This window comes from Apiospora hydei, assembly GCF_038363865.1.
Source record: "Apiospora hydei strain CBS 114990 chromosome Unknown utg000010l_segment0_segment0, whole genome shotgun sequence".
Taxonomy (NCBI): Eukaryota; Fungi; Ascomycota; class Sordariomycetes; order Amphisphaeriales; family Apiosporaceae; genus Apiospora; species Apiospora hydei.
In genome coordinates, this window is record NW_027117369.1 from 2394043 (window position 1) to 2419622 (window position 25580).

The following is a 25580-nucleotide window of genomic DNA, read 5'->3' on the forward strand; positions in this document are numbered from 1 at the left end:
TACTCTACATTCACAACCCATCCAAGCTACCCAATAGCTTCCCACCCTCAGTGACGTCAAGTGAAAGTGAAATGGGCGGTGCTAAGATACAAGAAATGGAGGAAGGGTTGAAAATAACCAAGTAAGAAAGGAATGAAACCCCTTATCGCCTCTGCTGCTGCTGCCCCTGAGACGTTATCTCCACAGCGTGCCTCGTCGGTCCCTGCGGGTCCACTCTGTCTGTATTCATACACAAGGATTAGGATCCAACTTCCGATAATAGACAGATGATAGTAGGTAGTGTGTGAAAAGCAAGAAAAAGAAAGCAAAACCGACAAGTGTACAATGACTAGCTCATCATCATCATCATCGACCACCCCCCAACACAGATGACTCAAAGCTTAGTCGGGCCCACGCAACCGCTCATGCGATCCGTGGCGGTCAGCAAGTGGGTACTCACCGAGTTCCTGGAAGCTCCGCGACCCCCGGTTCTTGTGCGAGGGCTTCAGGGCGCCGTACAAGCCCAAGGTGAGGATGTTCAGGAAGATCTCCACCGGGGAGGTGGACGTGTCCCTACTGCCGCCGCCGTCGCCATTTGCGTAGTATTTGCCCGGGGCGGCGGGGGCCGAGGAGGGCGAGGATTCGTACGCCATGGGCGGCTGGCGAGCCGAGTCGTAGCCGCCGCCCCCCGTCCGAGGGCGCGACGATCTTGCCGGACCGCTCCTTGTGCGAGGGCGAGGGGCAGCCGTCGTCCTTGCGGTAGAGGACGCACATGGTGAAGAGGTGGACGATCTTCTGCCAGGGCTGGCGGTAGTCGTACGGCTGCGCCACCTCGACCTGGCTGCCCTCGCGCGTGAGGAAGGTCTGGATGGTGCGGGGCAGGAAGCGGCCCGGGTGGAAGACGTTCCAGAGGGCCGAGTTGACGAGCATGAGCGCGGCCTCGAAGATGTAGAAGTAGTACTCGATGCGCAGGAAGGGGGTGCAGCTGCTTCATGGCCTCGACGTCCTTGTAGTCGATGTGGTTGTCGCCCGTGTGCTCGATCAGGCGGTAGAAGCATCGCACCAAGATCACGACCATGCTGACGTAGAGCGTGATCATGATCTTGCGGATGCCGCGGCGGTTCCGCAGGTTCAGCATGCCCGTGCTCGCGCCCCGGGTCTCGCAGCGGTAGTGGAACGTGCTCGCGAGGACCAGGAAGGTCAGGATCACAGCCACCTGGGTCGCGTTGGCGGTGAGCATGAGGCCGGTGCCGATCGAGGTGTTGGTGATTTTCGGGTTCGTGCCCAGCGCCGCGCCGAGGCCGTTGAGGCCCTCCACGAACAGCATGATGCCACCAAAGATGCCCATGACCCGGCGGCCGGGGAGGATGGCGAGATACGGCACAAAGTAGAATAGACGGGCGAGGATGTGATAGTTTGCGAGCTCGAGAAGCGGCCTGTTTGTTGGATGAAAAAGAGAAATTGAAGTCAGCAACCGTCTTAGAGCAGCCAAGGTGATCCGAATCATCTACGTCCCCTACTCCTCCCTCCCTCCCCCTTTCGATATGCGTGTGGAGACTTACGGAGCACAGTAGATGAAGACTTGGCTAATGATGAACAAGCCCAAGTTGGCCGGCCTAGATTCATCGTAGAGGTAGTTCGTGCCGGTGGAGGCCCAGGCTCGGGCGGCGTAACCGATAACAAACAAGACACCACAGAGAGGGTGTAGCCCCAAGACCCTCCATGCCTTGTACCGGCTATTGAAACATGGAGCGTCAGCTTGGATCTTGCCCATGTACTTGGCTCGAATAAGTCCACTCTCGAGTTTGGGGCACTTACTGGCATTGCCAAACATGGAAGAAGGCTGAGATGGCGTAAAGAACGGCGAAGACTATGGGCAGGACCTCGTTCGGTTTGTAAACGTACAAACTGTAGGGGACTGGGTATGCTGAGTCAGTAGATGCCTAGTGGACCTGATCCGGATCGTGGAGCTCGCCTACCTGGGTCACTGTAAGCCATTTTGATTTGAGCAATAGCCGTTTCGGCGTTTGGTTGCTGCGAGGGATACAAGGGACAATACTAATGCTGATGAAATAACCAGAAGACAAGCGAGAAGAAAACCGAACAGAAACAAGAAAGAAAGCAAATGATGATGCCTTTAAGGACCGAGTGTTTGGTGTCTACCGGCTCCCAAGTTTGTTGTCAAAGGGAAGATGACCACATATTCATATATGTTTGAAGGTTGCTTGTCTCTGTCGCATTGACAACATGCAGCCCATTTCGTCCATTCACAGCGGCGTCCCTCAGGTGTTGCTTCAGCCCACGCGTCGTGTTGGGCTTGCCCCTGCTGTTTGGCAGAAGCCCGCTAGACCCGAATAGGAGTGTAAGTTCGCCAAGCCACTAGTGAGACCCCAGCCGCTGTTCCCCCAAGCCTGGGGCGGTTTTGGCAGTTCAGCGCTGGAGATCCTCTCAGATGGGTGTGCCGGTGGGGCCCGCTAAGCCCTGTACGTCGATAAAAACTGCCAAGCTTTTGGTCCCGGCGTCACACTGGCCCCAGCCCTCGATCGGAAAATTGATCAATTGATTGACTTCTAATACATATGCGTGTGAAATTGGCTCTGCCGCCTACGTAAGCTCCCTAAGCCCTGCTTGTGTAGGTCTCTTGGGCTCTCCTGTATCCCTTTGCGGACGTTATTAGCGCCAAGCCCATGCTTCTAGTTCTGCGCCACACAAGTGTGCCCTGTCCAGGATTTGTCGATCAACAATGAGCAAAACCCCCTACACAGCCGGTAAACACATGCCGACCTACAATTTGGAACATCTGATATCCCCAGTTTGGTTGATGCTATTCTCATGTGTGTTCCAAGTGGTGGCCCGCCCATAGGCCTATACTTACAAAGAACACATGCCAATTCCATCCCCGAAGTGGATAGAAGTCACTATTAAGGGGAAATGGCATGAAAAGGGGAGAAAGAGGCTTAATAGACTCAGTTTTCACGGACTCATACTATTATTTGCACGGACCAAAGGATATCAAGCGAGCCTGATGAAAGTGACACAGCTTATAGACAAGATGCTAACGTATTCTCGACTGTTGTCACATTCTCCATTACTATGCCAATATGGCCATTCCAACATCACTGTGTCCTGGAAAAAAGCCTGGAACTAGCCATCATATAATTTCAAGTCGTGTCGCCAGTCTCCCTTGGCTCAGTATAAAATGCGCCATATCCCCTAGCCAAAGCTGACCCTAATTCTCCCTAGAAAAACAACATCCAGAAAACACTACAAATACCGAGGCATAGCATACCATCAGGAGCTCGAGCACCCCCAAGAAACGCAGAAACAAGATCTCCGCACCAGTTAACCAGGGAAACTGCTTCTCCAAAAACGAAGGCAGTACCAGTGGCTCTAGCAGCAGAAGCACCACTTCAACATCCCCCTCGTCGACTAGCAGCTCTTCGAATTAGACTGCAGATTACTGGATATGGTTTTTTAACTCATTGAATCAAGGGGACCGGAGATGCCGTGTTTGATCCCAATGATGCGGAAATATCAGCCATGGCTTTGGATTTTGAGGTCAACGGCCCGTTGCGCGTTGGCAGCCACTTCTACCCACGCCATAATACTCAACCCATGTTTCGAGACAACTCGCAAGAATATGTTTTCAATGCTCCTGTAGAAAATGAAAATATGAAATATGAGTTATAAAAACATAGAATAGTTCATATAAATGCGGCGAACTTAATGGAACCTGGCTTGGTATCAATAGCTACTTGCTAGAGTGTTAATTCAGCAAGTCATGCAAGACGGGTGGTGATTTTAAGTTTACCGCCTACGGATTTGAGTTTACCGACTACTTGGTTCTATATCGATTGCTTCTTTTGCATGATTAGCCTTCGTCGGGTGGCTGATTCTAAAGATGTGCCCGATCTCTGCTAAAAACCTGCTCTCCCTTTTTTAGTTTTCGATTTCCTATAGCCTCATGAACTCAACATAGCCCATCTCCGTCAGGGCCCAAAGCAGGAATAGTGAGCCAACCGGAGAAACATATTTTATTCCCACATATACGGACCAGATCCCCAGCCAGTAGATCGATTCCTCTTTCCCACCATCCCGTGTAAACAGCAAACTGTTCAACCGCAACTCTAACCCCTCAATCCCAACCACGTTCACTCAACAAGCATACAGAGACAACGGAGAAAGGACTCTGGCTCAGTATATCTGCTATCCCAAGTTCCTTTATTCGAACACATTACAGACCCACCCATTTTCAACCTCCTCGCCTTTTCTACGCGATGTATCAACTCACTCGACATCTGTAATGAGTCCCTGCAGCTCCCTCAAGCGCCTCTTCCGCCGCAGCAAGCCAAAGCACGAAGCCAAGCCCTCGGCCCAGCCCCCAAATAAACGATACCCCGCCTTGACCATGGAGGAGTACCGCCGCCTAGGACGAGGTAGAACTGCACTGCGGTGCTATTGCATACACCATTAGAAATTCTAGCGTAGCGCGCTGGTCGCGTCAAGGGGCTGGCTGAACCCTTTCTCCATCCTACTTCAACACCAGCAGTGCTAGCAATGATGACACGGGCGCCGTCACCCGAGCTTCCCAGCATATCAAAACCGGGTATCCCCGAGGCCTCGAGGACTATGAGAATTCCGTCAATGGCGGGCCCTCACAAGGGCGGCCCCTGCGGCACTACCGACGCAATTCCGGACATATCGCACTTCGGATAGCTCTTCAACATGTAGGTTGAGAGAGATGAGGTATTTCAACTTCATTCACTCATCAGTCTTTCTACCTACCGCGTCGCTAGTTAGGGGCATAACACCGCACGAAGCATTATTTGGTTTTCTGGAATATTGAATTAATCACCTGAGAGCTGATTTGGTTATTCCCCGTTGGAATCAGTTGGGAGCCAATGACTACTCCATCCTAGCGGACTACTCGTACCATCAATGTCGGATGCTTATTCTGAGAGTTAAGCAATATTATACCACAATTATACAATCTTTCCACGATCTCACCCATCTCGCTATTCCAGTTGCCCCCAACTAGGCGGTCTTGATCGATTTGGCAGACTCGAGTGATCTGTTTACTGTCTCTGTTCCACCCGAGTAGTTGGCTTTTATAAGACACCATCATGAGCACTTACCCATTTGACCATGAGTAACTCGACAATGCGCACCACAAACATGAGACTACTATTCAACGCTAGGAGCTAGGGACGATGACTATCCACTTTGTCTTCTATGTTTGCTCTCCAAGCCTTTCACTCTGACCATGGCCCCGATGCGGCCTTTCCCCGCCTAGCCTATACTGCGAGACCAGTCTTTCAAATCCAGAACCTCCGCGGCGACCTCACCACGGTATATTTAATCGTATCTGGTCTTATATTTAATAAAGGGGACTCGAAAACTGATTTTAGCTTCGTAAGAACAGTTACGAAAGAGATTTAGTTTTCCGGATTTCCACTATAAACATCGAATAATATTTCTTTAAATAATATATACAAAGAAAAAGGAAGAAACACCGGCCATGGCTCGGGATTCTGTCTAGTAGATACCCCACTTCACTGCCTGTTGCTTGATGTTACCGTTGCAGTTCATATTGCCCTTAGCTCCAACGCGGCCATCACCACCGAACCGCTTGACGGCCTCGTTGATGATGTCAATCATGTCCTGGCCACCGACGACGAAGTTGACGTTGCCGTTGACCTTCGTAGCTTCCACGCCAAAGTGGCAGGTGCCGGACTTGCCAATCTCGCGCTGGTTCTTGCCCACCACCTGCGTGGTGAAGTCGGTGCTGCCGTCGCCCTCGATGTTGCGGATGATCTGCAGGCAGTCCTCGACCTTGGGGAGGCGCCGCTCGACTGGTCCTCGAACGTGGAGTCGCCGCAGGTGTCGCGCCCGGGCGGGATGTCGCAGGGGTAGTGGGGGCTCGAGCCCTTCTTGGTGGTGTCCCAGGACTGGAAGGCGCGCGCGGGGCTGCAGACGGGCAGGCGCATGAAGCCCGGCGTGGTCACGTCGACGTTGAGCAGGTTGTCGATGGTGCCGCCGTCGGTGGGGTCGGCGAAGCCGCCGCCGTTGGCCTTGCCGTTCTGCAGGTAGGTGCGGACGGAGCCGGTGATGAGGTCCTCCTTGGTGATCTTGCCGAAGACGTTGCCGTCGAGCGAGTCGAGCCCCGGCGGCGCCGAGAACTTCTGGTCGCGGCAGACGCGCTCGCAGTGGCCGTTGTCGTAGTAGTGGCACTCGCACTTGTGGGCGTCGCCGTCCGGGTGCGCCAGGTAGTAGCGCCGGCCCTCGACGCACGCGCCCGTGGCGTCCATGGTGTCGTCGTCGAGATAGTCGCCGAGCGGCTTGTCGTCGTCGCAGGCATAGCCCGAGTCGATGACGAAGGCGTACGTATGGGACACCTGCCAGAGCGCGGGGATGGCGTAGCCGAAGAAGGACTTGGCGATGTTCTGGCGCAGCTCGTTCGCGGCGTTGTGGTCGGGATCTTCCTGTTTGGGCTTGCCGTCTGGGGTTTCTTTGCCGCTCCAGCCCGGAACAAGCTTGCCGTCCGAGATGACGTCCCAGATAATGTCGAGCGACGAGTCACTGCCGTCGAAGAGCCGCATGAGGCCGACTGCGGTCACGTTGCCCCAGCCCGTGATGGCCTGGCCCATGTAGTTGGTGAAGGAGTCCTGACTCTCGGCCGTCCAGTTTGACTCGGGCGTCTTCAAGAGGTCCTTGGCGATAGTGGTACTCTGGCCGATCAAGTTCATGGTCGTGTCCTTAACATTGTCAAAGGTTGCGCTCCCTGCAGCCTCTTTGGCAACGAAGTAGGGCATGTTCTTCAGGACCGAGTTGAAATAAGGCCCGGCAGCCGAAAGCGTTCCCACGGTGATGAGGTCGATGAGCAGCAAAAGCCACGTGTTATCCGGCTCGGCGGGGATCGGCGCGAACTTGTTCTCCAGGTCGTCCAGTGCATTGCTGATCACTGAGCTAGCCGCGGCGAACAGCGCATTGTAATAGTCGGCGTAGGTCTGGTGGATCGTCACGAGGGAGTTGTAGATGAGCTGCGCCGCCGGTCCCGAAAGCTCTTCATTTAGACCACCGCTGCACTCCCGGGACTGCTGGCAGTTGTCCTTGAGCAATCGGCCGCAGCTGGCGTCAGCCCCTATCTTGAGCGTGGTCTCCACCGACTCCATGAAAGTGTGATCCCACTTAGAGTCCGTGTCCTTCCAGATCCGGACCAAGTCGGCCCAGGCCGCATCGGCCTGGACGCCTTCCCAGCGATCATATGGGGTGTGAATACCGTTGTGGACGATCATCTCATCTTTACAATCAAGATCGGTCCAGGTGTGGTTGCGCGAGTCGTCAGCCTTGGGGTCATTTCCCGCCTTGGCGCGCTGCTTGAATGTGGCCCAGTCCTTGGCCGGTATCGGTACATCATGGTACTCCTGCAGATCAGTGGCCCAGTCCGAGGTGCCGCCCATGCCCCAGGCTTTGTAGAGCGAGGCGCGCGTCTTCTTGGTGGAGGCGCTCATGTAACTGACCCACTGCAGGTCGTCGTAGACGAGGATGTCACTGTTGCTGCTCGAGTCGACGAAGCTCTTGGTGACGCGGCTTCCGGCCCGCTTGGGGCCGTGGCCGGACATGACCTCGGCGATCTCGGCGTCGGCAATGTAGCCCGCGGTGCCGGTACATCTGCCCGGGGTCGCATCCGACTGCATGCGGGTGCCCGTGTACAAACAGTCCGGGCCCCAGCATCCGGCCTCGGCCATACTATAGGAGCGCCCGTAGCTGGTCACGCCCACGATGATTTTCTTGCCCGGCACACCGGCCTTGGTGATCATGGCAAGCGACTGCTTGGTCTCCGTCAGGTTGACCTGGCTTCGCAGGCAGTTGCCGTTGGCGCAGCCCTCCTGCGAGTTCGCGTTCTCCGTGTCCCACTGGCCGTGCAGGTCGTAGGTCATGTAGACGATGTAGTCAACGACCTTGGCAATGTCCTTGATGGGGTACTGCTTGAGGTACCAGTAGGAGGAGGGCGCTGCGATGGAGATGGACTTGCCCGGCAGCAGGTTCTTGAGAATCACCAGGAAGGCCAGGTAGTTTTTACCGTCGTCCTTGCTGGCCGCCGGGATACCCGGAATGTCAGGGGCTCCGGGATACTCCCAGTCGATATCGACACCATCGAGGTCATGCGTCTTGATGAAATTGGCGATGTTGGTGGCCATCTGGAGACGGTTGGCGGGCGTCACACCGTTACGGAAGATGGAATACGTGGCGGGCTCGGTCGAAAAGGCCCAGCCGCCGAACGAGAGGACCTTGTTAGCGCCGGTGATCTTCTTGAACTGGCTGAACTGGTACGACGACAGGACGTCGCCCACCTCGACCTGGTAGTCGGTGGTGAGGGTGCCGAAGCCGAAGTGGATGTGCGTATGCTTCGAAGTGTCGATCTGCGAGGCGTCTTGGAAGAGACAGTCACGGCCCAAGCCGTATCCCTCGAAGTACCCAATGCTAATGGCACCGGTACCGTCACCCTTGACGACATCGGTGCCACAGTTCGAAATACAGCCGTAGGTGCCGGGCTTAGCCGTGCCCGGGGCGCCGGTGTTGGTGTCGACGCAGAAGTCCTTGGTGATACCACACTGGCCCCAGATGTTGCAGCACGCGTTCAGAGGACAGGGGTTCATGTCGGCAATGTCGGAACCATCCGTCGGGGGCGTTGAGCCGGGCTTCTGGGGCCCGCACAAGGCGTTGGCGATGGGGGCAGGGAAAGGGGCCGTGCCCTTGCTCAGGCACATGACGGTGTCCTCGAACAGGAGCTTGCAGCCGTTCCAGCCCCAGGTGTTCTTGTTGAAGTCCTCGAGTTTTTGTCTCGTGAGGCTGTACTCGGCCGCGAGGTTGTCGCAGTTGTCGTTCTTCTTGACCTGGTAGCTGTGGCACGAGCCGTCGGCGTTGGGCTTGGGGCTGAAGTCGGGCATGGTTCCCATGGAGCAGCAGACGTGCTGCTTGGGCATCAGGTTGGCACAAAAGTCCGACGCCGGATTCACCTTGGTGAAGGCAGCGGGCGGGATGCCGCACTTGCCGGCCAGCTTCTCGCAGCTGTCGCCGTCCTCTACCTGGACGGTTCTGCATTCGGCACGCGCCACCAAGGCGCTGTCGAGCGCGGTGGAGTTGGCGGTACCGTTCGCGTGCGTCGGCGGGTTGAGCGGCGTGGTGAACGAGGCCCGGCCCGTCAGGTTGGTAGAGCCGGCGAACTCCAGGCAGGCTGCTTTGCCCCAGGTCTTAATGGCGTCCTGGATGGGGCCAAAGGAGCCGTTGCTAGTCACCATGACACCAAAGGTGTGGCTGCTGTCGTAGTCTGCGCCGCAAAGCTGCATGGCGAGGCTGGGCGTCGAGACGTTGACATTGGCCAAGTTGTCCTGGAAGATCTTCAGGGCCGACTCACTGAGGCCTTGGTTCAGCAGACCTTGACCAATGTAGAGACCGATGGCAGCTTGGCCAGACTGTCCGAACATAATAAAGGGGCCGTCGGTAGGGCCATGACCGTGCTCCGCATAGTTGCGGATTTGTTTGGTCAGGGACCGGAGGCTGCCGGCGGCGAGGCCAAAGCCCTCCTTCCACCATCCCATTTGGAACTTGACTTGGACAGAGGCGGCGACAGTGACGCTGGTGTCGTTGCTGGGGAGCTTGGCAAAGTCGGGGCCGAAGGACGAGCAAGCGTGGATGCGGTGGGTCGTCTCCGGCTCGTCCACTCGGTCATCAAGAGAGAAGTCGTAGAACATGGTCTCCTTACATCTCTTGATATGCTGGAAGTCCGGGTAGACGGACCAGTTGCCCGGGTTGGGCCCGGCGACGCTGCATCGCTCAGGGCAGTTGCCCGGGCTGCGGTACGACGGGCTGGCAGACTTTCTGAAAAAGAGGAGCCGGACTTGGCCGCCACAGCGCCGTCAGGGGGCGAGCGAAAGGCCGACGGCGAGGGCGGTGAGCCACGAGGGAAGTAGTGCGACCATGGTCGCCGTAGTGAATGAATGAGTGTGTGCAGAAGCGTGCGGTGGGCTTCATGGATATACTCTGTTCTGGTGGCACGGCGATATCGTCTTTATAGTTGTCCATGATTACTCACTTTAGGATACGGGAGTAACCACTCGCCCAATGGGATAACCGTTTACCCTAATGGTAATACAAGAGGAATCCAACCGTTTACCCAAAGGAGACTGACGTGCACATCTGGTCTCACTGCTGCGCCGCCGGACATCGTCCATTTCCAGCAAGCGGCACAGATGGCCCTTGGCGACCTCGGCCAAATCGCCACCAGCCGACAAGGGCCTGGGTCAGCAAACTCTCTATAGCAATTTCCCGAACATGCGACTTTGGCAGCCCAGAATAAGCACTAGCAAGATATCACCAGGCTCGTGAAGGGTCGATGTGCGAGGCTGACTATGTTCAGCCCCAGTTCTTTGCGTGACTGCGTGCCGGTAGCCGCATGGTAGATGTGATCGACAGGCCGAACTGCAGGCTGTAAGCTGGTGAGCATTGCCTGACCGGTAGAAGGAAACCTAATTTTCAGATTCAAGCACGAGGGGGAAAAGGAACGGCCATGAACGACTAGCCCGATCCGATTGACGTACCAAAATATTAATAGAATCGGTGGACTCACAGCACCCCATGCTACAGGTCCGAATCCAAAAGCCAGCCGCAACAGGCGCCAAATGGTGATCCGTTGGTTATTCGACTTACATACCTAATAGTGATCCGTTGATTATTAGACTTGTATAGCTAATAGCGCTCCCGGTTGGCGTGAAACTAATATATTATGCTTAATTCTAGCTTTGGCCGTTGGGATAGGCGTCGACTCGTCTGAATACCAACAGCGCTAAGCGGTGAGTCGCCTTAGAAGTCCCCGAGGGTTTACTGTAGTCTACCCAAGGTAAGTAAGCACCACCCTTTGTTGTTGCTTGGCTTGCGAGCTTACTTTGGACAAGCATTGATTCATGTTGAATGGCCGGCTTGGGCATTGACAGGCAACAGAGTGGTCCCGTCAGATCCAATCTCTCGCTTAGCGGCACTTGGCGGGAACTAGAACGCCACAGCCGCGGGGGGCAGGGGCAGGGGTAGGATGGTTCCAGCCTGTAAAAATCGACCGGGAATGCTCCAGCGCTCCCGGGCCTTTCCCTTTCTTATCTTTTACCTTCAGTTTTCGGCCTACCGCTTATTTCGTCCCTCCCCTCCCTCGCTTCGACCCGCACGCGTTCATGCACCCGCAAGCCGTGGCACGGCTGCTGCAGGCCAAGGACCTGCACGCACGCATTAAATCTGCTTCCCCTGGCACTGAGAAGCGTGCTTACTATACTAACACAGCAGATACGCACTGCAGAAGCTTCGACGAGCCGGTGCGTGGGACACAGGCTGTCTGCTGGTCAATGGTGTAGCGGGTGCGACAAGGGCCACAAGGCAGCAACACCCCACAACGAGGGACCTTTTTCTTCTTTCGGCGGCCTGTCTCCGTCGGCATCAGCCCAACTATCACCAATGCTACGTGACCCCTGACGGACGGTATTTGATCGATTTTGGCCATCGTTTGCCCGCACCCCGTTCGCCGCCTGATCGACTTGATCTAATCGGGCTGACAGCGGGTTGACGGCACCTAAAAAGGCAACCAAATCACATTGCGGACCGGATAACGGCAAAACAATACATGCAATTTCGGCTGCTGCTAATTACCTCCTCTCATTGATCACGCGTTTCCACAACATTCGTTCATGTCGAAACTAAACTCTTTACAGAATACGGAAATAGACACACCCCACGATCACCCCATCAAAGCAAAACCAATTGCCCCCACGGTGGCGGCCAAGCAGGCAAGGCCCGTCACAACCAGCTGCTGCGCCGAGCTTTCGTCCTCTGCCGGACACTCGACTCCCTTCGGGGAGGTACAACCTGCGTGTATTTGCACGCCCTGGCAGTCATGGAGGCGGCCATACTGGACGCCGCGGCCGAGTCGATCTGGACCCGGCAGGGACTGGGCGTGGGCATCGACTCGGCCACGACTGCACAGTGGTCACCGTTAGACTTGTCCACCCAGGGGGCAATTCCAGGGTATCCTTCACGTCAATAGCAACCCCCAGCTCCTGGGGACAGTCCTTGTTGTCCGTCGCCGCCACAAGGTCTATTGCGGGCGCCGAGTTACTGATGGTGAAGAGGACAGAATGGGTCTTGGTCCTATGGGCGATGCGAGTGCTCGTGTAGGTTTGCCCAAGCGACTCCTCGGTGCAATTGTCCCAACCCGCGGTCCACGTGAGGAGGTAGTGGCCCTCGGCCTCGAACCCTGGGAAGAAGTCGTAGTGCAGGAATGGGTCGCGGCTGGAGAGGTTGGCCTGGCCCAGGTCGAGATTGGCGCTGGCGGTGGTGTTACCCATGTTGTCCCAGTTCCAGACGGTGAAGGAGACGCGCGCTCTGAGTGCCGTCGCCAACTCGGGGTTCTGGTAGGCGAAGACGATGGGCAGGCGCGCCGTGGGTGCGTAGGTCTGGTTGCGCGGGAAGGCCAGGTCCACCTCCAGGATGCCCGAGGTCGGGCTTGCGGCATGGACGCCGCCCACCGCACAGGCAGCGAGCAGCGCGGCCGCCTGCGAAAGAGTGTGCATTTTGATTTGCTGACGCCAAGCAGTACGGGTCAGGGGTAAGGGAACTAAGTGGTCCTGCCTGCGGCGCGGTGGTGAGAGCTGAAAAGATAGATGGAGCGCAAGAAGCAGGCTCGTGGAAGAAGAAGTAAGCGAGTGAACAGCCGATGGATGAGTGAGGAAAAGTATGACACGAGGAATGCTTCTTGTAGTGGGATGAGCGAGGATGGGAAAGGGAAGGAAAGGGCGTCCAGGCGTGCTTTTGGCAGGGGCAATGGACAAGGTATTCATGCGTTGGCCAATGGCATGATACCGGCTCCACTTTCCTATCTGTGCCAGGAGGGTGTGTCTGTGTGCCGCTGTGCCGGTTAGGCCTCCCTCGGTGCGCGGAGTGGGCCATTAACAGCAGCCCATTAGGTAGCGTGACACAAGAAGAAAACAAAAACTGCCAGCGCCCGGGGCCCCGGTCAATACTAGCGTCGGCCTTATGCACACGTCCCCTAACGGGCCGGTGTCTAGATTCATGATACCTAATCTCCTGTGCCGCAAGGCTAGTGGTGTCGTGAGCAATACGGTCCCTTTCGTTACTACTCGCGCATTCGGCGTCTTGTCGAGTCGAGAGGCACATGGCTCGGCTGCCTGGCGACAAGACCATCGGCATTAGGCGGGCTGGCGACGTATAGAAGCAGCTTGACGAGGTGTATATAACGTGCCATCTTGCGTCTGCCTCCTAGACAATTCCTCTTGTTTGTCGCCAGTGCACCAGACTTCCTCCATCCGCTCCCTCCTGTTACACTTACACTAATAGTAATATAATCCCCCCATCCAACTCTCCCCCAATTCAACAAGATGCAGCTCACGCACATGCTTGCCGCCGGCCTCGTTCCCAGCCTGGTCTCTGCCGCCGTCGAGTGCGACTTCGCCACCAGCGCCGACAGCGGTGCCACGTGCGCGAGCTTCGCCAGCAGCTGGGGGCTGTCGGTCAAAGATCTCAAGGACCTGAACCCCGGCATCAGCTGCCCCGGCCTGGACGCGAGCAAGTCGTACTGCGTCATCGGCACCGTCACCGACGCCCCGCCCGCCACCACGGCCGCCCCCACCACGACGTTCAAGACCACCACCAAGGCCCCTGCCCCCACCAGTGAGCCGAGCAACTCCCCCAAAATGCCGGGCTTGGCCGGCAACTGCGACCGCTTCCACAAGGTCTCCTCCGGCGACAGCTGCGACGCCATCGCCAAGAAAAACAGCATCAGCACTGCCCAGTTCAAGAGCTGGAACAGCCAGATCGATGACAGTACGTATCTAACCTTACCCCAAGCTCTTTGACTTTGCCCGCGGGATGACTCTGAGAAGCTAACGCGCGCCCCCGTGGCAGAGTGCTCCAACCTCTGGCTCGACTACTACGTCTGCGTCCACGTGCCCGGCGCGGCCACCACGACGGAGGCGCCGTCGCAGCCGACCAAGGCGCCATCGGGCCCCACGCCCCAGATGCCCGGCATCGTCGACAACTGCAAGTCGTACCACCAGGTCAAGTCCGGGGACAGCTGCTGGTCCATCTACACGGACGCCGGCATCACGCTCAGCCAGTTCCGCTCCTACAACAAGCAGGTCGACGCGAACTGCAGCAACCTGTGGCTGGGCTACTACGTCTGCACCGGCGTCTAAGCGGTGTAGACACACAACGGAGGAGAGGGCGGAACATCGTAATGCATGATGCCATGGACAAGGCTCTGCTTGCCAGGAGTAATAAGATATTAATGTCAATATAGTAGCTTGATAATAATATAAATAATCACAAATGTAAAATCAGAGAATGCATAACATTGTCCGAGGGTGCCCAAGGTGACCGCAAGGCGTAGCATGGGGCAAAAACCAATTGCTACATGGTACGTTCCCCATTCTCCGAAGAACACCTATTTTGTGGCAGTAGCAGCAACAAGATCCACTTCTTGCACGCCGTTTTGCACGGTTTCACTGAATAGGGTTGGCATGAGCCTGCCAGAGGATTGTACCTAACCTTCGTGAAACTCAAGATAAACTATATGCTGGGTGTGGTAAATTGGGCGTGAAAGCAGTATTCGACATAGTTGCTTGTCCTGAGAGCAATACGCGTCTTCTTAGGGGGTGTTAAAGATTCACTGTCGATACCGTGATGCATACGTACGTTTAGGCAATTTATATCCTTGAGCAGTCTCAGGCGTTTAGCCTTGTTGTCCTTGGCATCTCTGCCACACCAGCTGCGTTACTGGGGCTTAGCGACACCGGACCTGTCGACTGGAAGGGACGCTTGACTGCGAGGAGGGAGGTGGTAAGTCTGCGCTGCGGGTGCCGATGTCCGAGAAGACTTCCGCTTATGAGATCGGCGCTTTGAGATGGTCATGATCTGTGCATGCTCGCCGCACCCCACTATGGATGGACGAGCGGCGGATGCAGTAGCGCGAGAGCGGAAGCTCTCCAGATCTCGTGTGGGTAGGCCCGACCAAACAACCAATCCCCACTGATGACTGTGGAACAGGCGCAGCGTGAGAAGGCTGACTAATTCTGATCATCTCAAATTTCTCGGTACAATAAAAACAGTTGGTGCAATTCTGATACACCAATTGGGGTTGACTACTTAGTCCCGTCGCAAGACTGCGAGAATGTCTCCTAACCTAGCACAGTGAGCTAGCTGTACCACGACTTTAGCCCGAGAAGCCCGGCATTACCAGCACTAGCTTCACTGACTTCTTCGAGACATCATTTTATGGACATCCACTGATATGAGCAGCGTCAGCGCATACGGCCTGTCAAAACACGCATCCCAGGCCGTCTGGCCGGACCGCCAGTACGCCTCCAGTACCCGCTTGGCGGTCAAAGGTACAAAGGTTCCGGACTGCCTACTCAGCATCTCCAGCTGCTCGGTTACAAAGGTTCGCATCTCCGCGCGGTTATCGCAGCTGGCAGCCTCCGCGCCGAGCACGACCAGCGGCCAGAGCATACAGTTCCTGAGGCTTGGGGTGTCCGCGGCCTCCACGAGACATAGGTGTAGAAACTGAACGTGAGTGGCGCGCTGGGCCGGCGTGGCGATCTCGATGGGCGGTTCGGATATGCTCTGCAGCGACGAGATGCAGTACAAGGCCACCGACGCGAAGAAGATATTACCCACAAGGGTCCATTTTGGCTGCGAAAGGGATTTGGATGCCGCCCATTCCTCGGGCACGAAGTCATATATACGGCTGAGTATCTCGTGTGCGTCTCGCCAAAGGTCCAGGCTGGACAGAGCCTCAGAGGTAGCGGTGCTCCAGCGAAGGTGGTTGATTCGGACCACTTCCGACATCAACTGGGGTGGACAAAAGCCAAACGGCGAGGCCCAGCCGGAGTATTTTGACATGACGAAGCCGAGCGTCTCAAGGTGCGTATCGGTACTCTCCATGCTTGTTGCAGGACAAGTCGTATTGCCCATGACCGCGAGGCTGCATCAGGTTAGTATCTGCCGGTAATAGGGGTCACGTAGGTTGGTAGCTACGTACTGCCAAAGGCAATGAACAAACTGCTCCAGATGCTCCGAGGCGGCCAGTGTCTCGAACCCACCGCGGAGGGCCACCAGCTGATGCATGCCTTCAAGATGCATCCGCCAGTTCTGCGAGACACCATGATGGATCTGGAAGGTTGTTTGCTTTTAGCCATCGTATTCCCCCGGCAGAGAAGCGGCCACTTACTTCCAGAAGGAGAACTGTCATGACTCCGGCGAGCATGGCATCGCTTCTTTGGTGATTTTCCTCCGCGAGCTGTTCGCTAAGAGAGCGAATGGCTATCCCTCTGTAATGAAAGAAGCGTTCCTCCAAATCCGGCATTTGGATACCCCCGCGTGACCTGTTTATTCGATGACTCAGGACAGTGCAGAAAAGGCCGTAACGAATATGGTCTGGCTTTGCTGCTGCCTCCTGCATATGTCTCTCTGTAATCCGGTACAGGTACGGATTTGGACCCAATTGCTGGATTGGTAGGAGATCCTGTAGTATGCACCCATTGACTTTGCAAACATTAGCTTTGGTTTGGTTCATGTATTATGGATCGGACAATAAGCACTCACAATATTCAACACATTCCGTCAAGACACGTAGGCTGAAGTTCTGCGCAAGACGAGGCGGTTCTGGCGGTAAAGCCAATGAGCTGGCAGTGGGCGCAGGCGATGCAGTAGTCGAACGAGCATCAGCCTTGACTCTACCGGCTCCGGCGGGATCGGCAGCGTTGGCTTTGTGTCGCCGTGACTTGACCTTACCCGGCGGGAGCCACTGAATCCGCACCGGCTTGACGGTGCCGTAGCCAGGGCAATCGACGCCGGATGAGATGCATCTCTTGCAAGCCGGCTGGGTGAAGTCGCAGACCAGGCACCGCCTGCGACATTCCCAGCAATGCCGTTTGGGGGAAGAGTCGGATGAGTCTGCCATCGAGGAGGGACTGGGCCTGAGAATCAATACCGTAGACCTCCAGGAAGAGATTCGTCGAAATGGACGAGGGGCATCGTCAGCACGGCTTGGCAGGGAACAGCTTGCGATTAGGTGAGATTTCTAAAAGTAAAGTAATGGACAAGAGCTGGTGGAGGGTGGAGGAAGATGTCGGCCATTAGTAAGGGGCCAATTTGGCCCGTGCAGGCGCTAATGTAGGCTGGCCATAGGGGGGAACGCGGAATGCAGGCTTACAGGTAACGGAGGCTTGTGGCTCATCGGGTCTGCGGGCGTTGTTGGCTAACCAAGGGGGCGCAGGATCTGACAGGCAAGGATCTCCATGCAAGGTGACGAACGAAACTAGCAAACCTAAGGAGCTTATTTCAATCTGGTGGGTGAGTAGCGACCGTGATGACATGCAATATTGGTATCTTGGGTGGCCAAGTACCGGACTTCACAATTTGCCTAAATTCAGCTATTGTTTGATAGAGATACAAAACTGGGCATTTGGGTACTAGAGTGAATATCACCTAAGGACGTAGACCTTTATTTATTTTAGGTGAACAAGCTGATTGGTGAATATGAATCGCTTCTTAGAAAGGCCAAGACGAAAAACTGAGAAACAAGGCAACAATGAGGTGATCAAGTGGTCAATTCATGCAAAAGAGCAACCCAGCTCTGATCGGTCCCTAGCGCGCCGGCCCACCCTCGCCGGGAGCCCGAGGTCCCACCGACGCCCCGAGCACCGTCCCCCCGGTGCCGCAAGCGGGGTGATAAAAGACCGGACTACGGCACTGCCGGAACTACCCACATTGTTACCCAGCAACACCGCAATTCCTTCCGGGAAGCCACCGGCAACCTCGAGGGGCAGCGGGCGTTGCTTACCGTACAGCACTGCCCGTGAACAATGGACAGGCTGCATGGTCCAGTTACATGTTTTTCCAAGCCGGATAACCAGCACGATCAACGCTATTTAATGTTATACCAATGAGATCAAAGCATCCCCTGTCCTTATTGTGTGCATATTGTCCCAATCAGTCACTTTAAGCAAGTGAACACGTCCTGCATGGGTTATTCTAAAGATTTGCTTTATTCAATCTTGGGCGGAAACCAAATATAGTAGTCTACCGAGAGTGAAGCAAATTCCACCATGTCCTGTCTTGATTACGCCATCGTCTGAAATGGTTATTCCATCGTCCCATATGGTTATTCGACCGTCTGCATTGTTATCCCAACTCAAGCAGATCTCCAAAGTCTCCATCCGTTCGGGTCGCGCGTGTTAGCCTCGCACTGCCACTCTCTGAATGTGAGCGACATGGCCCCGTCCCGCAGAATCTGATTGGCCAACTCGCCCCATCTCTTCTAGTCGATGCAAGCTTGGCGGACGTCCTCGAGGGTTCGGTACGGAGCGCCTCCCGCCGCACCAGCAGGGCCACCTCGCATCTGGTGGAAGATCTGGGTCATCCATAGGGTCGCGACGGTGTCGCTAGAGTAGTACACCTTGCCGGGCCAGGGCTTGAGGTCGAGATCGTAGTGGGGCGCGGCATAGACGACGTTGGCGATGCGGCGGCAGGCCTGGGTCGGGAGCCGAGCGCTGACGTAGGGATGAGGCACCTCATGCTCTTGCAGGGCGGAAGGGCCGAGTTCCTCGGCGATCTTGGCGTAAGTCAGCACCTCGAGGCAGCAGTCCCGCAGGGAGTGCTGTTCGAGGAGCGGCTGGAGGCCCCGTCTATTTCCGGCTATTTGATTGAAGGAGAGCAGGAACGTATCGAGGTGCGAATTCAAGTAGATGGAGCCCTTTGGGGTGCCGGGCTGAGCGCCGTTCGGCTGCGAGATCAAGGCCGCGTGGGCGGCAATGTGGATTTCGTTACGCACATGGTTCTCCCAGTCCGCCGGTCTGGTTGTTGCCCATGAGTAGGTGTCTTGGACAGTCACGTCGAGAGTGAGGCGGACGATGTCGAGTCGAACATCGAAATAAGTGAGGGCTACCTCGCGTGACTCTTGGTTGACTGCCATAAGCGGGCTGACCAGGGACTTGGAGGGGACGATGCGTAGGCTGTCTCGGTGGACAAGAGCGATACGATCCTGGGTCTCGTTCTTCAGGGCCTCCTTCCACTAAATAGTATTCCAGGTTAGCCGGTGTGCCGCAAACTGTGTGTGCCTGTGAGATGTCAAGGGTATGTGAGATGGCAAAGGTGTAATATGTAAGGGACGATGAGTATGACTTGGGATAACAGGAATTACTTACTATCATCATGCGCAGCTCGGGAGCAAGACGACTGAACTGAGGAAACGTCGACATGATTTTTAGCTGCCCAAAGGCTGTCTTGTTGATGTGGATGAGGCAAGGATACTCCAAATGTATGGCTTGTGTTTAAGAAATGTCAAAATAAACAGATCTTTCTCAGACCTCTGTGAGAATCTGGGATAGAAAAATCTGACTATCTTTGGCTGGTTACCAAAGATGGAGGGAAACGCAATTTTATTGATGAAAAGTGAAGAGGCCGTGCTCATGACACAGGTAGGTAGGTTTCAAGCCGCTGCTCTTGTTACGGCTACTGAACCACTGGCACACTTTCTTACGCTAGCATAGCACTCGGTTGATACGTTATCGGTAGACCATGGCAGATACGTTATCGTAGGCAGGCAGAAGCAAGGGACTCAAACCCATGCAAACTCAACCCACGCATAGACTTGAAAAGAAGGTATTTTACCCTAATACCCTTCAAACTCTGTGAAGAATCCAACATTTACGAACTGACCAGTTCTGTGAGGCTATTCAGGAATTGCAGCCTATGAACAAATGAATATTCAATTTATAGTGTTTCCTGTGGATCATATTTACCGTCTTCCTTCCCTCTCCTTTTCTGCCCGCCTGCTATGAGCTTGATTGTGAGGCCGGGTCTGTGAACATTGGGTAAAAGCTGTCCGTTCTACCTCCTTTGGTCCACGGCGGGGTCCACGACACAGATCCGCTTCATCCTGTTCTCGCCTTCTTCTCGTATATAGTAGAAAACCAGGTTATTTATAAAGTTAAAAAAGAAATATTTATCGATAATAAATAATAAGTACTAAGCCCCCTGTTCGCTATAACGCTCAACCACAGCTGCTCGTCAACCCTCCACAGTATAGAGTTTAAGGCGAACCCGGGTCTCGCGATAGTATCATGTCCTGGAAGAGTTACTCGCTCGCGCCACATGAGCCCAACATCCACGAGGTTATTTATTGGAACTTCCAGTTGCAATCAGTGAATCCTTTTCCATTCTGAAACACCAGCTTGACTTCTCTCACTCACATTTTCGGATCCAAGACAAGGTGGTCGTGTCTCTTACGGACCTTCATCGTGCCCTCCACACTCACACAAGCAAGCAACCGTCATCCAACAACCTTCACCCGCAGACATTCTTCCACTGCCATTCTTTCACTTCAATTATCTCATCGTCGGCTAACAACGAGCCGAACTCAACCGCGGTCATTCCACAATCAACCGGAAACCTTCAACACACCCACAGCCAGGTTCTCCGACAGGCATCATGGCGAAATTTACTCTGTTCCCTCGCCTGGCTCGCGAGCTTCAGATTATGATCGTGAGTATCACTTCCCTGTCCAACTTGCCCACGTTCGACCAGGTCGACATGCAATAGACGACGGCTAATACAGAATCTGTGCAGTGGGAGGAGGTACTCGGCGGCGAGACAGACGATCGAATCGTGTTTGTGCACCGCGACAGCCTTCGCATCATGCCTGTGGCCGGTAAACGTTTGGTCAGCCCGCTTCTTTCTGTCAACCGCCAGTCCCGCGCAGAGGCTCTCCGACGCTACAGCTGCCGACTCGACATCATGAAAGTGCCCACCTCGCCTATGCCGATTCAAAGCGTCGAGAGATGGGCATCCGAGCGCGGCCTTTCGGACAAACATACCAAAGAGGGACTCAATGAGAGATATTGGTATTCTCGCGAAGCTGCCGAGACATACAACAACATCGAGGAGAATCTCAAGACTCAACTGGACACCATCGGAACTGTTAAGGGCTGTGTTTACCTGAATCCGCATGCCGACAAGTTCTTACTTTCTTACCATGAGATATACGATGTGCATTGCACGGACGATTGCTGTGTGGCGGCTTTGGCATACCACAAGAAGTCTAAGGTTCTAAACTCGGGTTGCATGAGAAGGCTAATTCCCTCAATACATGTCGGTCAGAATCCCGCCTTCAGCCTGCAGACTGATAAAAAACCTCGTTTTCATCGCTCCCTTGTGGTATTCATTGACAAAGACCAATCACACATACCACGCCTCAAGCACTGTAGCCTCCATCAATTGGATGACCGATAGGCTCGGCCAGGCCAACAATCCCACGGGAACCAGGTTCCTATCCCTCAATAGATGTTCATATCCTCAAGGCTTGATTCGCACAGTAGTGACCGAGGGGCAGAAGTCACTTATGTTCTGCGAGTGGGAGATGGTGGAGGATTCGAGCGATCCCAATAGCTGGATACTCTCCGGAAAACCCGGCGATGTCTAAAGAATGGGAGCCGTCTGGTGTATTCTTAGCTACATACTTTGATTTAATAGGTAGAGGTAAGCACTGGAAGGCATCTCAGCTCCTTCCTTCCTGCAACGATAAATAGAATCTTACCTTCTTGTCAGCACATGCACCTATGAATCAAATTCTTTTGCCATCCCACATGCTTAGACAGGCTTCTTCGGAAATCCATCATCATCCAGCATCTCAATCCATGCGACGCGCGATATTCTTCCATTAACATCAATTGCTTTCCCGCCGCGCAATCAAACATCGAGCTTACCGGCAGGTTGCAGTCACGATACGACCCAATCACCGCCATTAATTCAACATCTATAATCGACATCCCCAACGAGCATCATGTCGATGACCTTCTGATAACCAAGCCCAGTCAATTTTAAAGAAAAGAGTAAGTAATACTCTTATAAAATATTTAAAGCCGAGCACCACATCTATACTATTAAGCGTTTCACTTATCATTCCAGTGAGAAGACAAAGACGATTATCTCGAACATAATATAACCCTGGGGGACAACCCCGTTATTGAACCGTGCCGCCCACTTGCTGCACGAGCTCGGTAATCGGATCTTTATTCTCACCTGTGGAGCTTGTCTTATCCCCCCTTCTCCTCCACACCTAATTCTAGAGACGGAAATAGCAGTCGCAATCATGCAAAGACCGGCCCATTGTCGAGGCCTAGTACGGTTTTCTGACCGGACCAGGCACCGAATGACGTTAACCCCGGGCTGCAAAACATGGCCTGCCGCCTCACCAAGTGTGCATTCATGTAGGTAAATATTGGATAGAAGGTCCAACCAGTTTCGATACAATACGCGCCAGTCCCTAACTGGTAACCCGTGCGCGCCACGCCATGCCAGGCCATGCTTCTTCGGCGCTGGCAGTACGAGACTAGGACAGAGACGCATATATACAGATCCCAGCTCGGCCGTCTGAGAGGCCCATTCCAGAAGCCGTCTGAACATCACATGACCGAAAGCTGGAAGATGAGTAATGTGATGCATTGGCCTATCGGAGGAATACGGACAGGGGTGTCTCAGGGCACAGTGACGTCCCCCGGCCTGCTTGCGCAATGAAAGAGGAGATGCGGTTCTGGTATGCACGAAAGGTGCGCCATTCCAGCTGCAACCTGGTTATGTCCTTCATCTTGTTGGCTGTGTGTGTCCGGAGATCGATTTGATACAAAAGGTTCCAGGCACAGCAGGGTCCTGTTAGTGGCTGGCTTGCCCCACTCAGCCAAACCAAGTGGGTGGGCGGCGCTTATCCCCCATCCTTGGCGCGGCCTATAAGATGGCAGAGTCGCGGGCTTGGCGGTCGTCTAGTGGCGATACGAGCGCTGATTGGCCCAAAACGCTTGCACGGCAGCCAATCCGCAAAGGCGAATAACCCCTGGAGGTTCTGCGCTCAAGGCAAGTCTTGCGCTACGTGCGAGTCAATCAGCAAGGAACCAGACCAACTGTTGATCCTACCCACTTGCATTGGGCGAATCCGAGCTGTGGGTTATGTGTGAGTCTTTTCGTTGCCGGATGCCTCTGCGGACTGCAATTCGTTCGGTGGCGTGTTTTCGACGGTAATTGACCCCTACTCTTTTCTTCAGCTCCACGCGTACGGTGGATGTTGGCGGTTATCCATCATGTTATATGACATCTATTGATCCTGGCATGAGTGAAGAAAAAACAAGAAGAAGAATAAGGAAAAAATGCCAATGCTACCCCGGAGGAGGGGTCATGGCCTGTTTTTTTCTTCTTCTTTTTCCCTGCAGCCAACGATTCTCGACACGGGCTGCATTCGTTCGAGAAAACCCCGTCTGCTGTCTCTCCATCGGCCATCTCATGGGCCCTGAGCCAACCTTATATCTCCATCACGCGATCTAGTTCGCTTCCGCCTCAATTGCTGCCCACTTTCCCACTCTCCCAACTCCGGCCCGTTTATCTAATTCAGGTAACCTGCGGCCAGTAATCTTGGCCGCCGGGGCCCTTTTGACTGGCTGCGGAGATATTGCGTTCGCTTGTTAGCTCGCGGGACAAGTGGGTGATGCATGGTTGTACGCTCTTACTTAGTCCATGTACAACCCTTCGTGTGTGCCACGCACCTCTAGACCTTCTCTCACTCTCCTGCTTTTTCGCCTGCTCGTTACTTCTTTTTGACTTGTTTATTCCAAAAACTCTGTTACCAAGGTGTTCCAAGGCTTTACCTGTTCCGTTCCAAGGTTTCGTCCCGTGATAACAAGTTTTCGGCTACCACTTTAGCATCCCGTCGCGTTTCGAAAGCTCGCAACCACCCATGCGCTTGCGCATCGTACAGGCCGCCTGGGTGGGCTCGTGATAACCAACCAAGCAAAGGATGAATCGCGGCCTCGAGCTAGCGGTGGCCATGTGGGCGCTGACGGCCTTCTCGCTCACATTGGTCGTCGCTCGCCTGTACACCCGGCGGCGCATCGTCAAGTTCGTCGGCATTGAGGATCACATGTACGCATGGACCGGTGTAAGTTACTCTCCCCTGACTCGAGTCCAATGCTACCTTTCCCACCGGCTACGGATCCAGCTCGAAACCGCTGGGACGGGCGAGGAAGCCCAGCTAGATAGCATCCATGCTAACGACTCTCCGCCAGGTATTCCTCCTCTGCTTCACCGTCTTCATCCAGGTCGCCGTGCAGCACGGCCTGGGCAAGAGCTTCTGGGGCCTCAGCATCGCCGAGTCGAGCGACGCCATCTTCTGGACGTACGTGGCCAACAGCTTCGCCATCACGGGCAACGCCATGGCCAAGCTGTCCATGGGCCTGTTCCTGCTGCGCGTCGTCCAGGCCCGCTGGCAGCGCGTCGTCCTCTGGCTCGCCATCGCCGTCACCAGCGGCACTTCTATCGCCCTCGTCGTCATGCTCTGGAACCAGACGACCCCTATCCGCACCAGCTGGGACCCACTCCGCACCCCGGGCAAGTGGAACATTGAGATCCAGCCCATGAGCGTTATGCTTGGTGGTAAGTTCAGTTCTGCAGCAAGAGAAAAGGGGGAGTAGGGGAGAGAGGGGTAGGATGTCTCGCTGACCCGGAGAACAGTTTGGTCTAGTGCGTGCGACTTCTTGTTCGCGATATTTCCTTGGCTATTCATCAAGGAGCTGCGCATGCCGCAGCGCGAGAAAGTCATGCTGGCCGGCGGCATGAGTTTGGGCGTGATGTAAGTCGTGATCCGTTCAGCTACCCCGCCCCCACGAACAGCACGCTAACCAGAACCCCTGAACAGTGCCGGCGCTTGCGGCATCGTCAGAACCGTAGTCCTCTCCAAGCTGGACGTATATAACTACACATGTAAGCATTTAGGTTCCCGCAATCGGGTACCTACTTTGCGCCAGGTTGCTGACTCGTACTTCCCAGTAAACTTCGTCCCCTACTTCGCCTGGGCCGGCGCCGAGATCGCCGTCGCCATGATCTGCATCGGCATCCCGACCCTGCGCCCACTGTACCTAAAGACGCAGCAAAACCTCGCGAGCGCCTACGCGCGCTCGCAGCGCCGGGGGCGACACGGCCGCCGCCCGTCACGGCACAGCCAGCAGCTGCCGCCGTTTACCATGGTGGAGGGCCCATTAGCCGAAGGGGAGGCGACCACAAGTCGGCGGTGCTGCTCGACGACGACTCCAAGTTCGCGTCGTCGGTGCGCGACAGCGGCCAAGGCCTGCTCCAGCACGCCGCCGCCGCCGCCTCGGCGCGGCCCAGCTCGAACTCGTCGACGATGCGGACCGACTCCTGCGGACGACGCGGTCGGTCTCGATCCCGATGCAGATGGCGTCGGCGGGGGCGGGGGCGGTGCCGCGGCCGGTGTCGAGGCCGCAGCGGGCTTATATGCGCGACTCGCACGCCACGAACACGACGTTTATCGAGGAGGAGGCGCAGCTGCAGCAGGCGGACGGGCCGGACCTGGAGAAGGGGTACTACCACCACCAGAACCACCAATACCAACACAGCAGGGCCGGGTCGACTGCGCTGGGCGCATGGCCGGAGGTGGAGGATGAGGAAAGGCGGCAAGGCGTCATCTGGATCCAGAACGA

General features: G+C 55.3%; 8 protein-coding genes across 8 annotated transcripts; 3 read left to right on the forward strand and 5 right to left on the reverse strand.

Moving 5' to 3' along the window:
• Positions 1 to 380: 380 nt before the first annotated feature.
• PG997_014971 (RTA1 domain-containing protein) lies at positions 381 to 1977 on the reverse strand (the record flags this gene model as incomplete). The annotated part of the gene is given in 6 exon segments (XM_066819285.1): positions 381 to 687; positions 698 to 939; positions 983 to 1415; positions 1542 to 1715; positions 1798 to 1897; positions 1959 to 1977. 6 exon segments carry the CDS (start codon positions 1975 to 1977, stop codon positions 381 to 383), a joined length of 1275 nt encoding a protein of 424 aa, XP_066661473.1.
• Positions 1978 to 5514: 3537 nt separating this feature from the next.
• Positions 5515 to 9734, reverse strand: PG997_014972 (uncharacterized protein; the record flags this gene model as incomplete). Its single annotated transcript, XM_066819286.1, has 2 exons — positions 5515 to 5764; positions 5833 to 9734. The coding sequence occupies 2 exons, from the start codon at positions 9732 to 9734 to the stop codon at positions 5515 to 5517; spliced, it is 4152 nt and encodes a 1383-aa protein (XP_066661474.1).
• Positions 9735 to 11820: 2086 nt separating this feature from the next.
• On the reverse strand, positions 11821 to 12593 carry PG997_014973 (uncharacterized protein; the record flags this gene model as incomplete). Its single annotated transcript, XM_066819287.1, has 2 exons — positions 11821 to 11999; positions 12089 to 12593. The coding sequence occupies 2 exons, from the start codon at positions 12591 to 12593 to the stop codon at positions 11821 to 11823; spliced, it is 684 nt and encodes a 227-aa protein (XP_066661475.1).
• An 825-nt stretch (positions 12594 to 13418) lies between these two features.
• Positions 13419 to 14234, forward strand: PG997_014974 (uncharacterized protein; the record flags this gene model as incomplete). The annotated part of the gene is made up of 2 exons (XM_066819288.1): positions 13419 to 13863; positions 13945 to 14234. The coding sequence occupies 2 exons, from the start codon at positions 13419 to 13421 to the stop codon at positions 14232 to 14234; spliced, it is 735 nt and encodes a 244-aa protein (XP_066661476.1).
• A 577-nt stretch (positions 14235 to 14811) lies between these two features.
• PG997_014975 (uncharacterized protein) lies at positions 14812 to 16999 on the reverse strand (the record flags this gene model as incomplete). Its single annotated transcript, XM_066819289.1, has 5 exons — positions 16642 to 16999; positions 16268 to 16506; positions 16079 to 16209; positions 15350 to 16021; positions 14812 to 15073 (listed from the first exon to the last, which is right to left on the reverse strand). The coding sequence occupies exons 2-5, from the start codon at positions 16496 to 16498 to the stop codon at positions 14812 to 14814; spliced, it is 1296 nt and encodes a 431-aa protein (XP_066661477.1). The 5' UTR covers positions 16499 to 16506; positions 16642 to 16999.
• Positions 17000 to 18358: 1359 nt separating this feature from the next.
• PG997_014976 (uncharacterized protein) lies at positions 18359 to 19298 on the reverse strand (the record flags this gene model as incomplete). Its single annotated transcript, XM_066819290.1, has 2 exons — positions 18359 to 19111; positions 19245 to 19298. 2 exons carry the CDS (start codon positions 19296 to 19298, stop codon positions 18359 to 18361), a joined length of 807 nt encoding a protein of 268 aa, XP_066661478.1.
• Positions 19299 to 20529: 1231 nt separating this feature from the next.
• Positions 20530 to 21520, forward strand: PG997_014977 (uncharacterized protein; the record flags this gene model as incomplete). The annotated part of the gene is made up of 3 exons (XM_066819291.1): positions 20530 to 20583; positions 20668 to 21144; positions 21431 to 21520. 3 exons carry the CDS (start codon positions 20530 to 20532, stop codon positions 21518 to 21520), a joined length of 621 nt encoding a protein of 206 aa, XP_066661479.1.
• A 2361-nt stretch (positions 21521 to 23881) lies between these two features.
• Positions 23882 to 25544, forward strand: PG997_014978 (uncharacterized protein; the record flags this gene model as incomplete). The annotated part of the gene is made up of 4 exons (XM_066819292.1): positions 23882 to 24022; positions 24150 to 24516; positions 24595 to 24712; positions 24779 to 25544. The coding sequence occupies 4 exons, from the start codon at positions 23882 to 23884 to the stop codon at positions 25542 to 25544; spliced, it is 1392 nt and encodes a 463-aa protein (XP_066661480.1).
• Between the last annotated feature and the right edge of the window lie 36 nt (positions 25545 to 25580).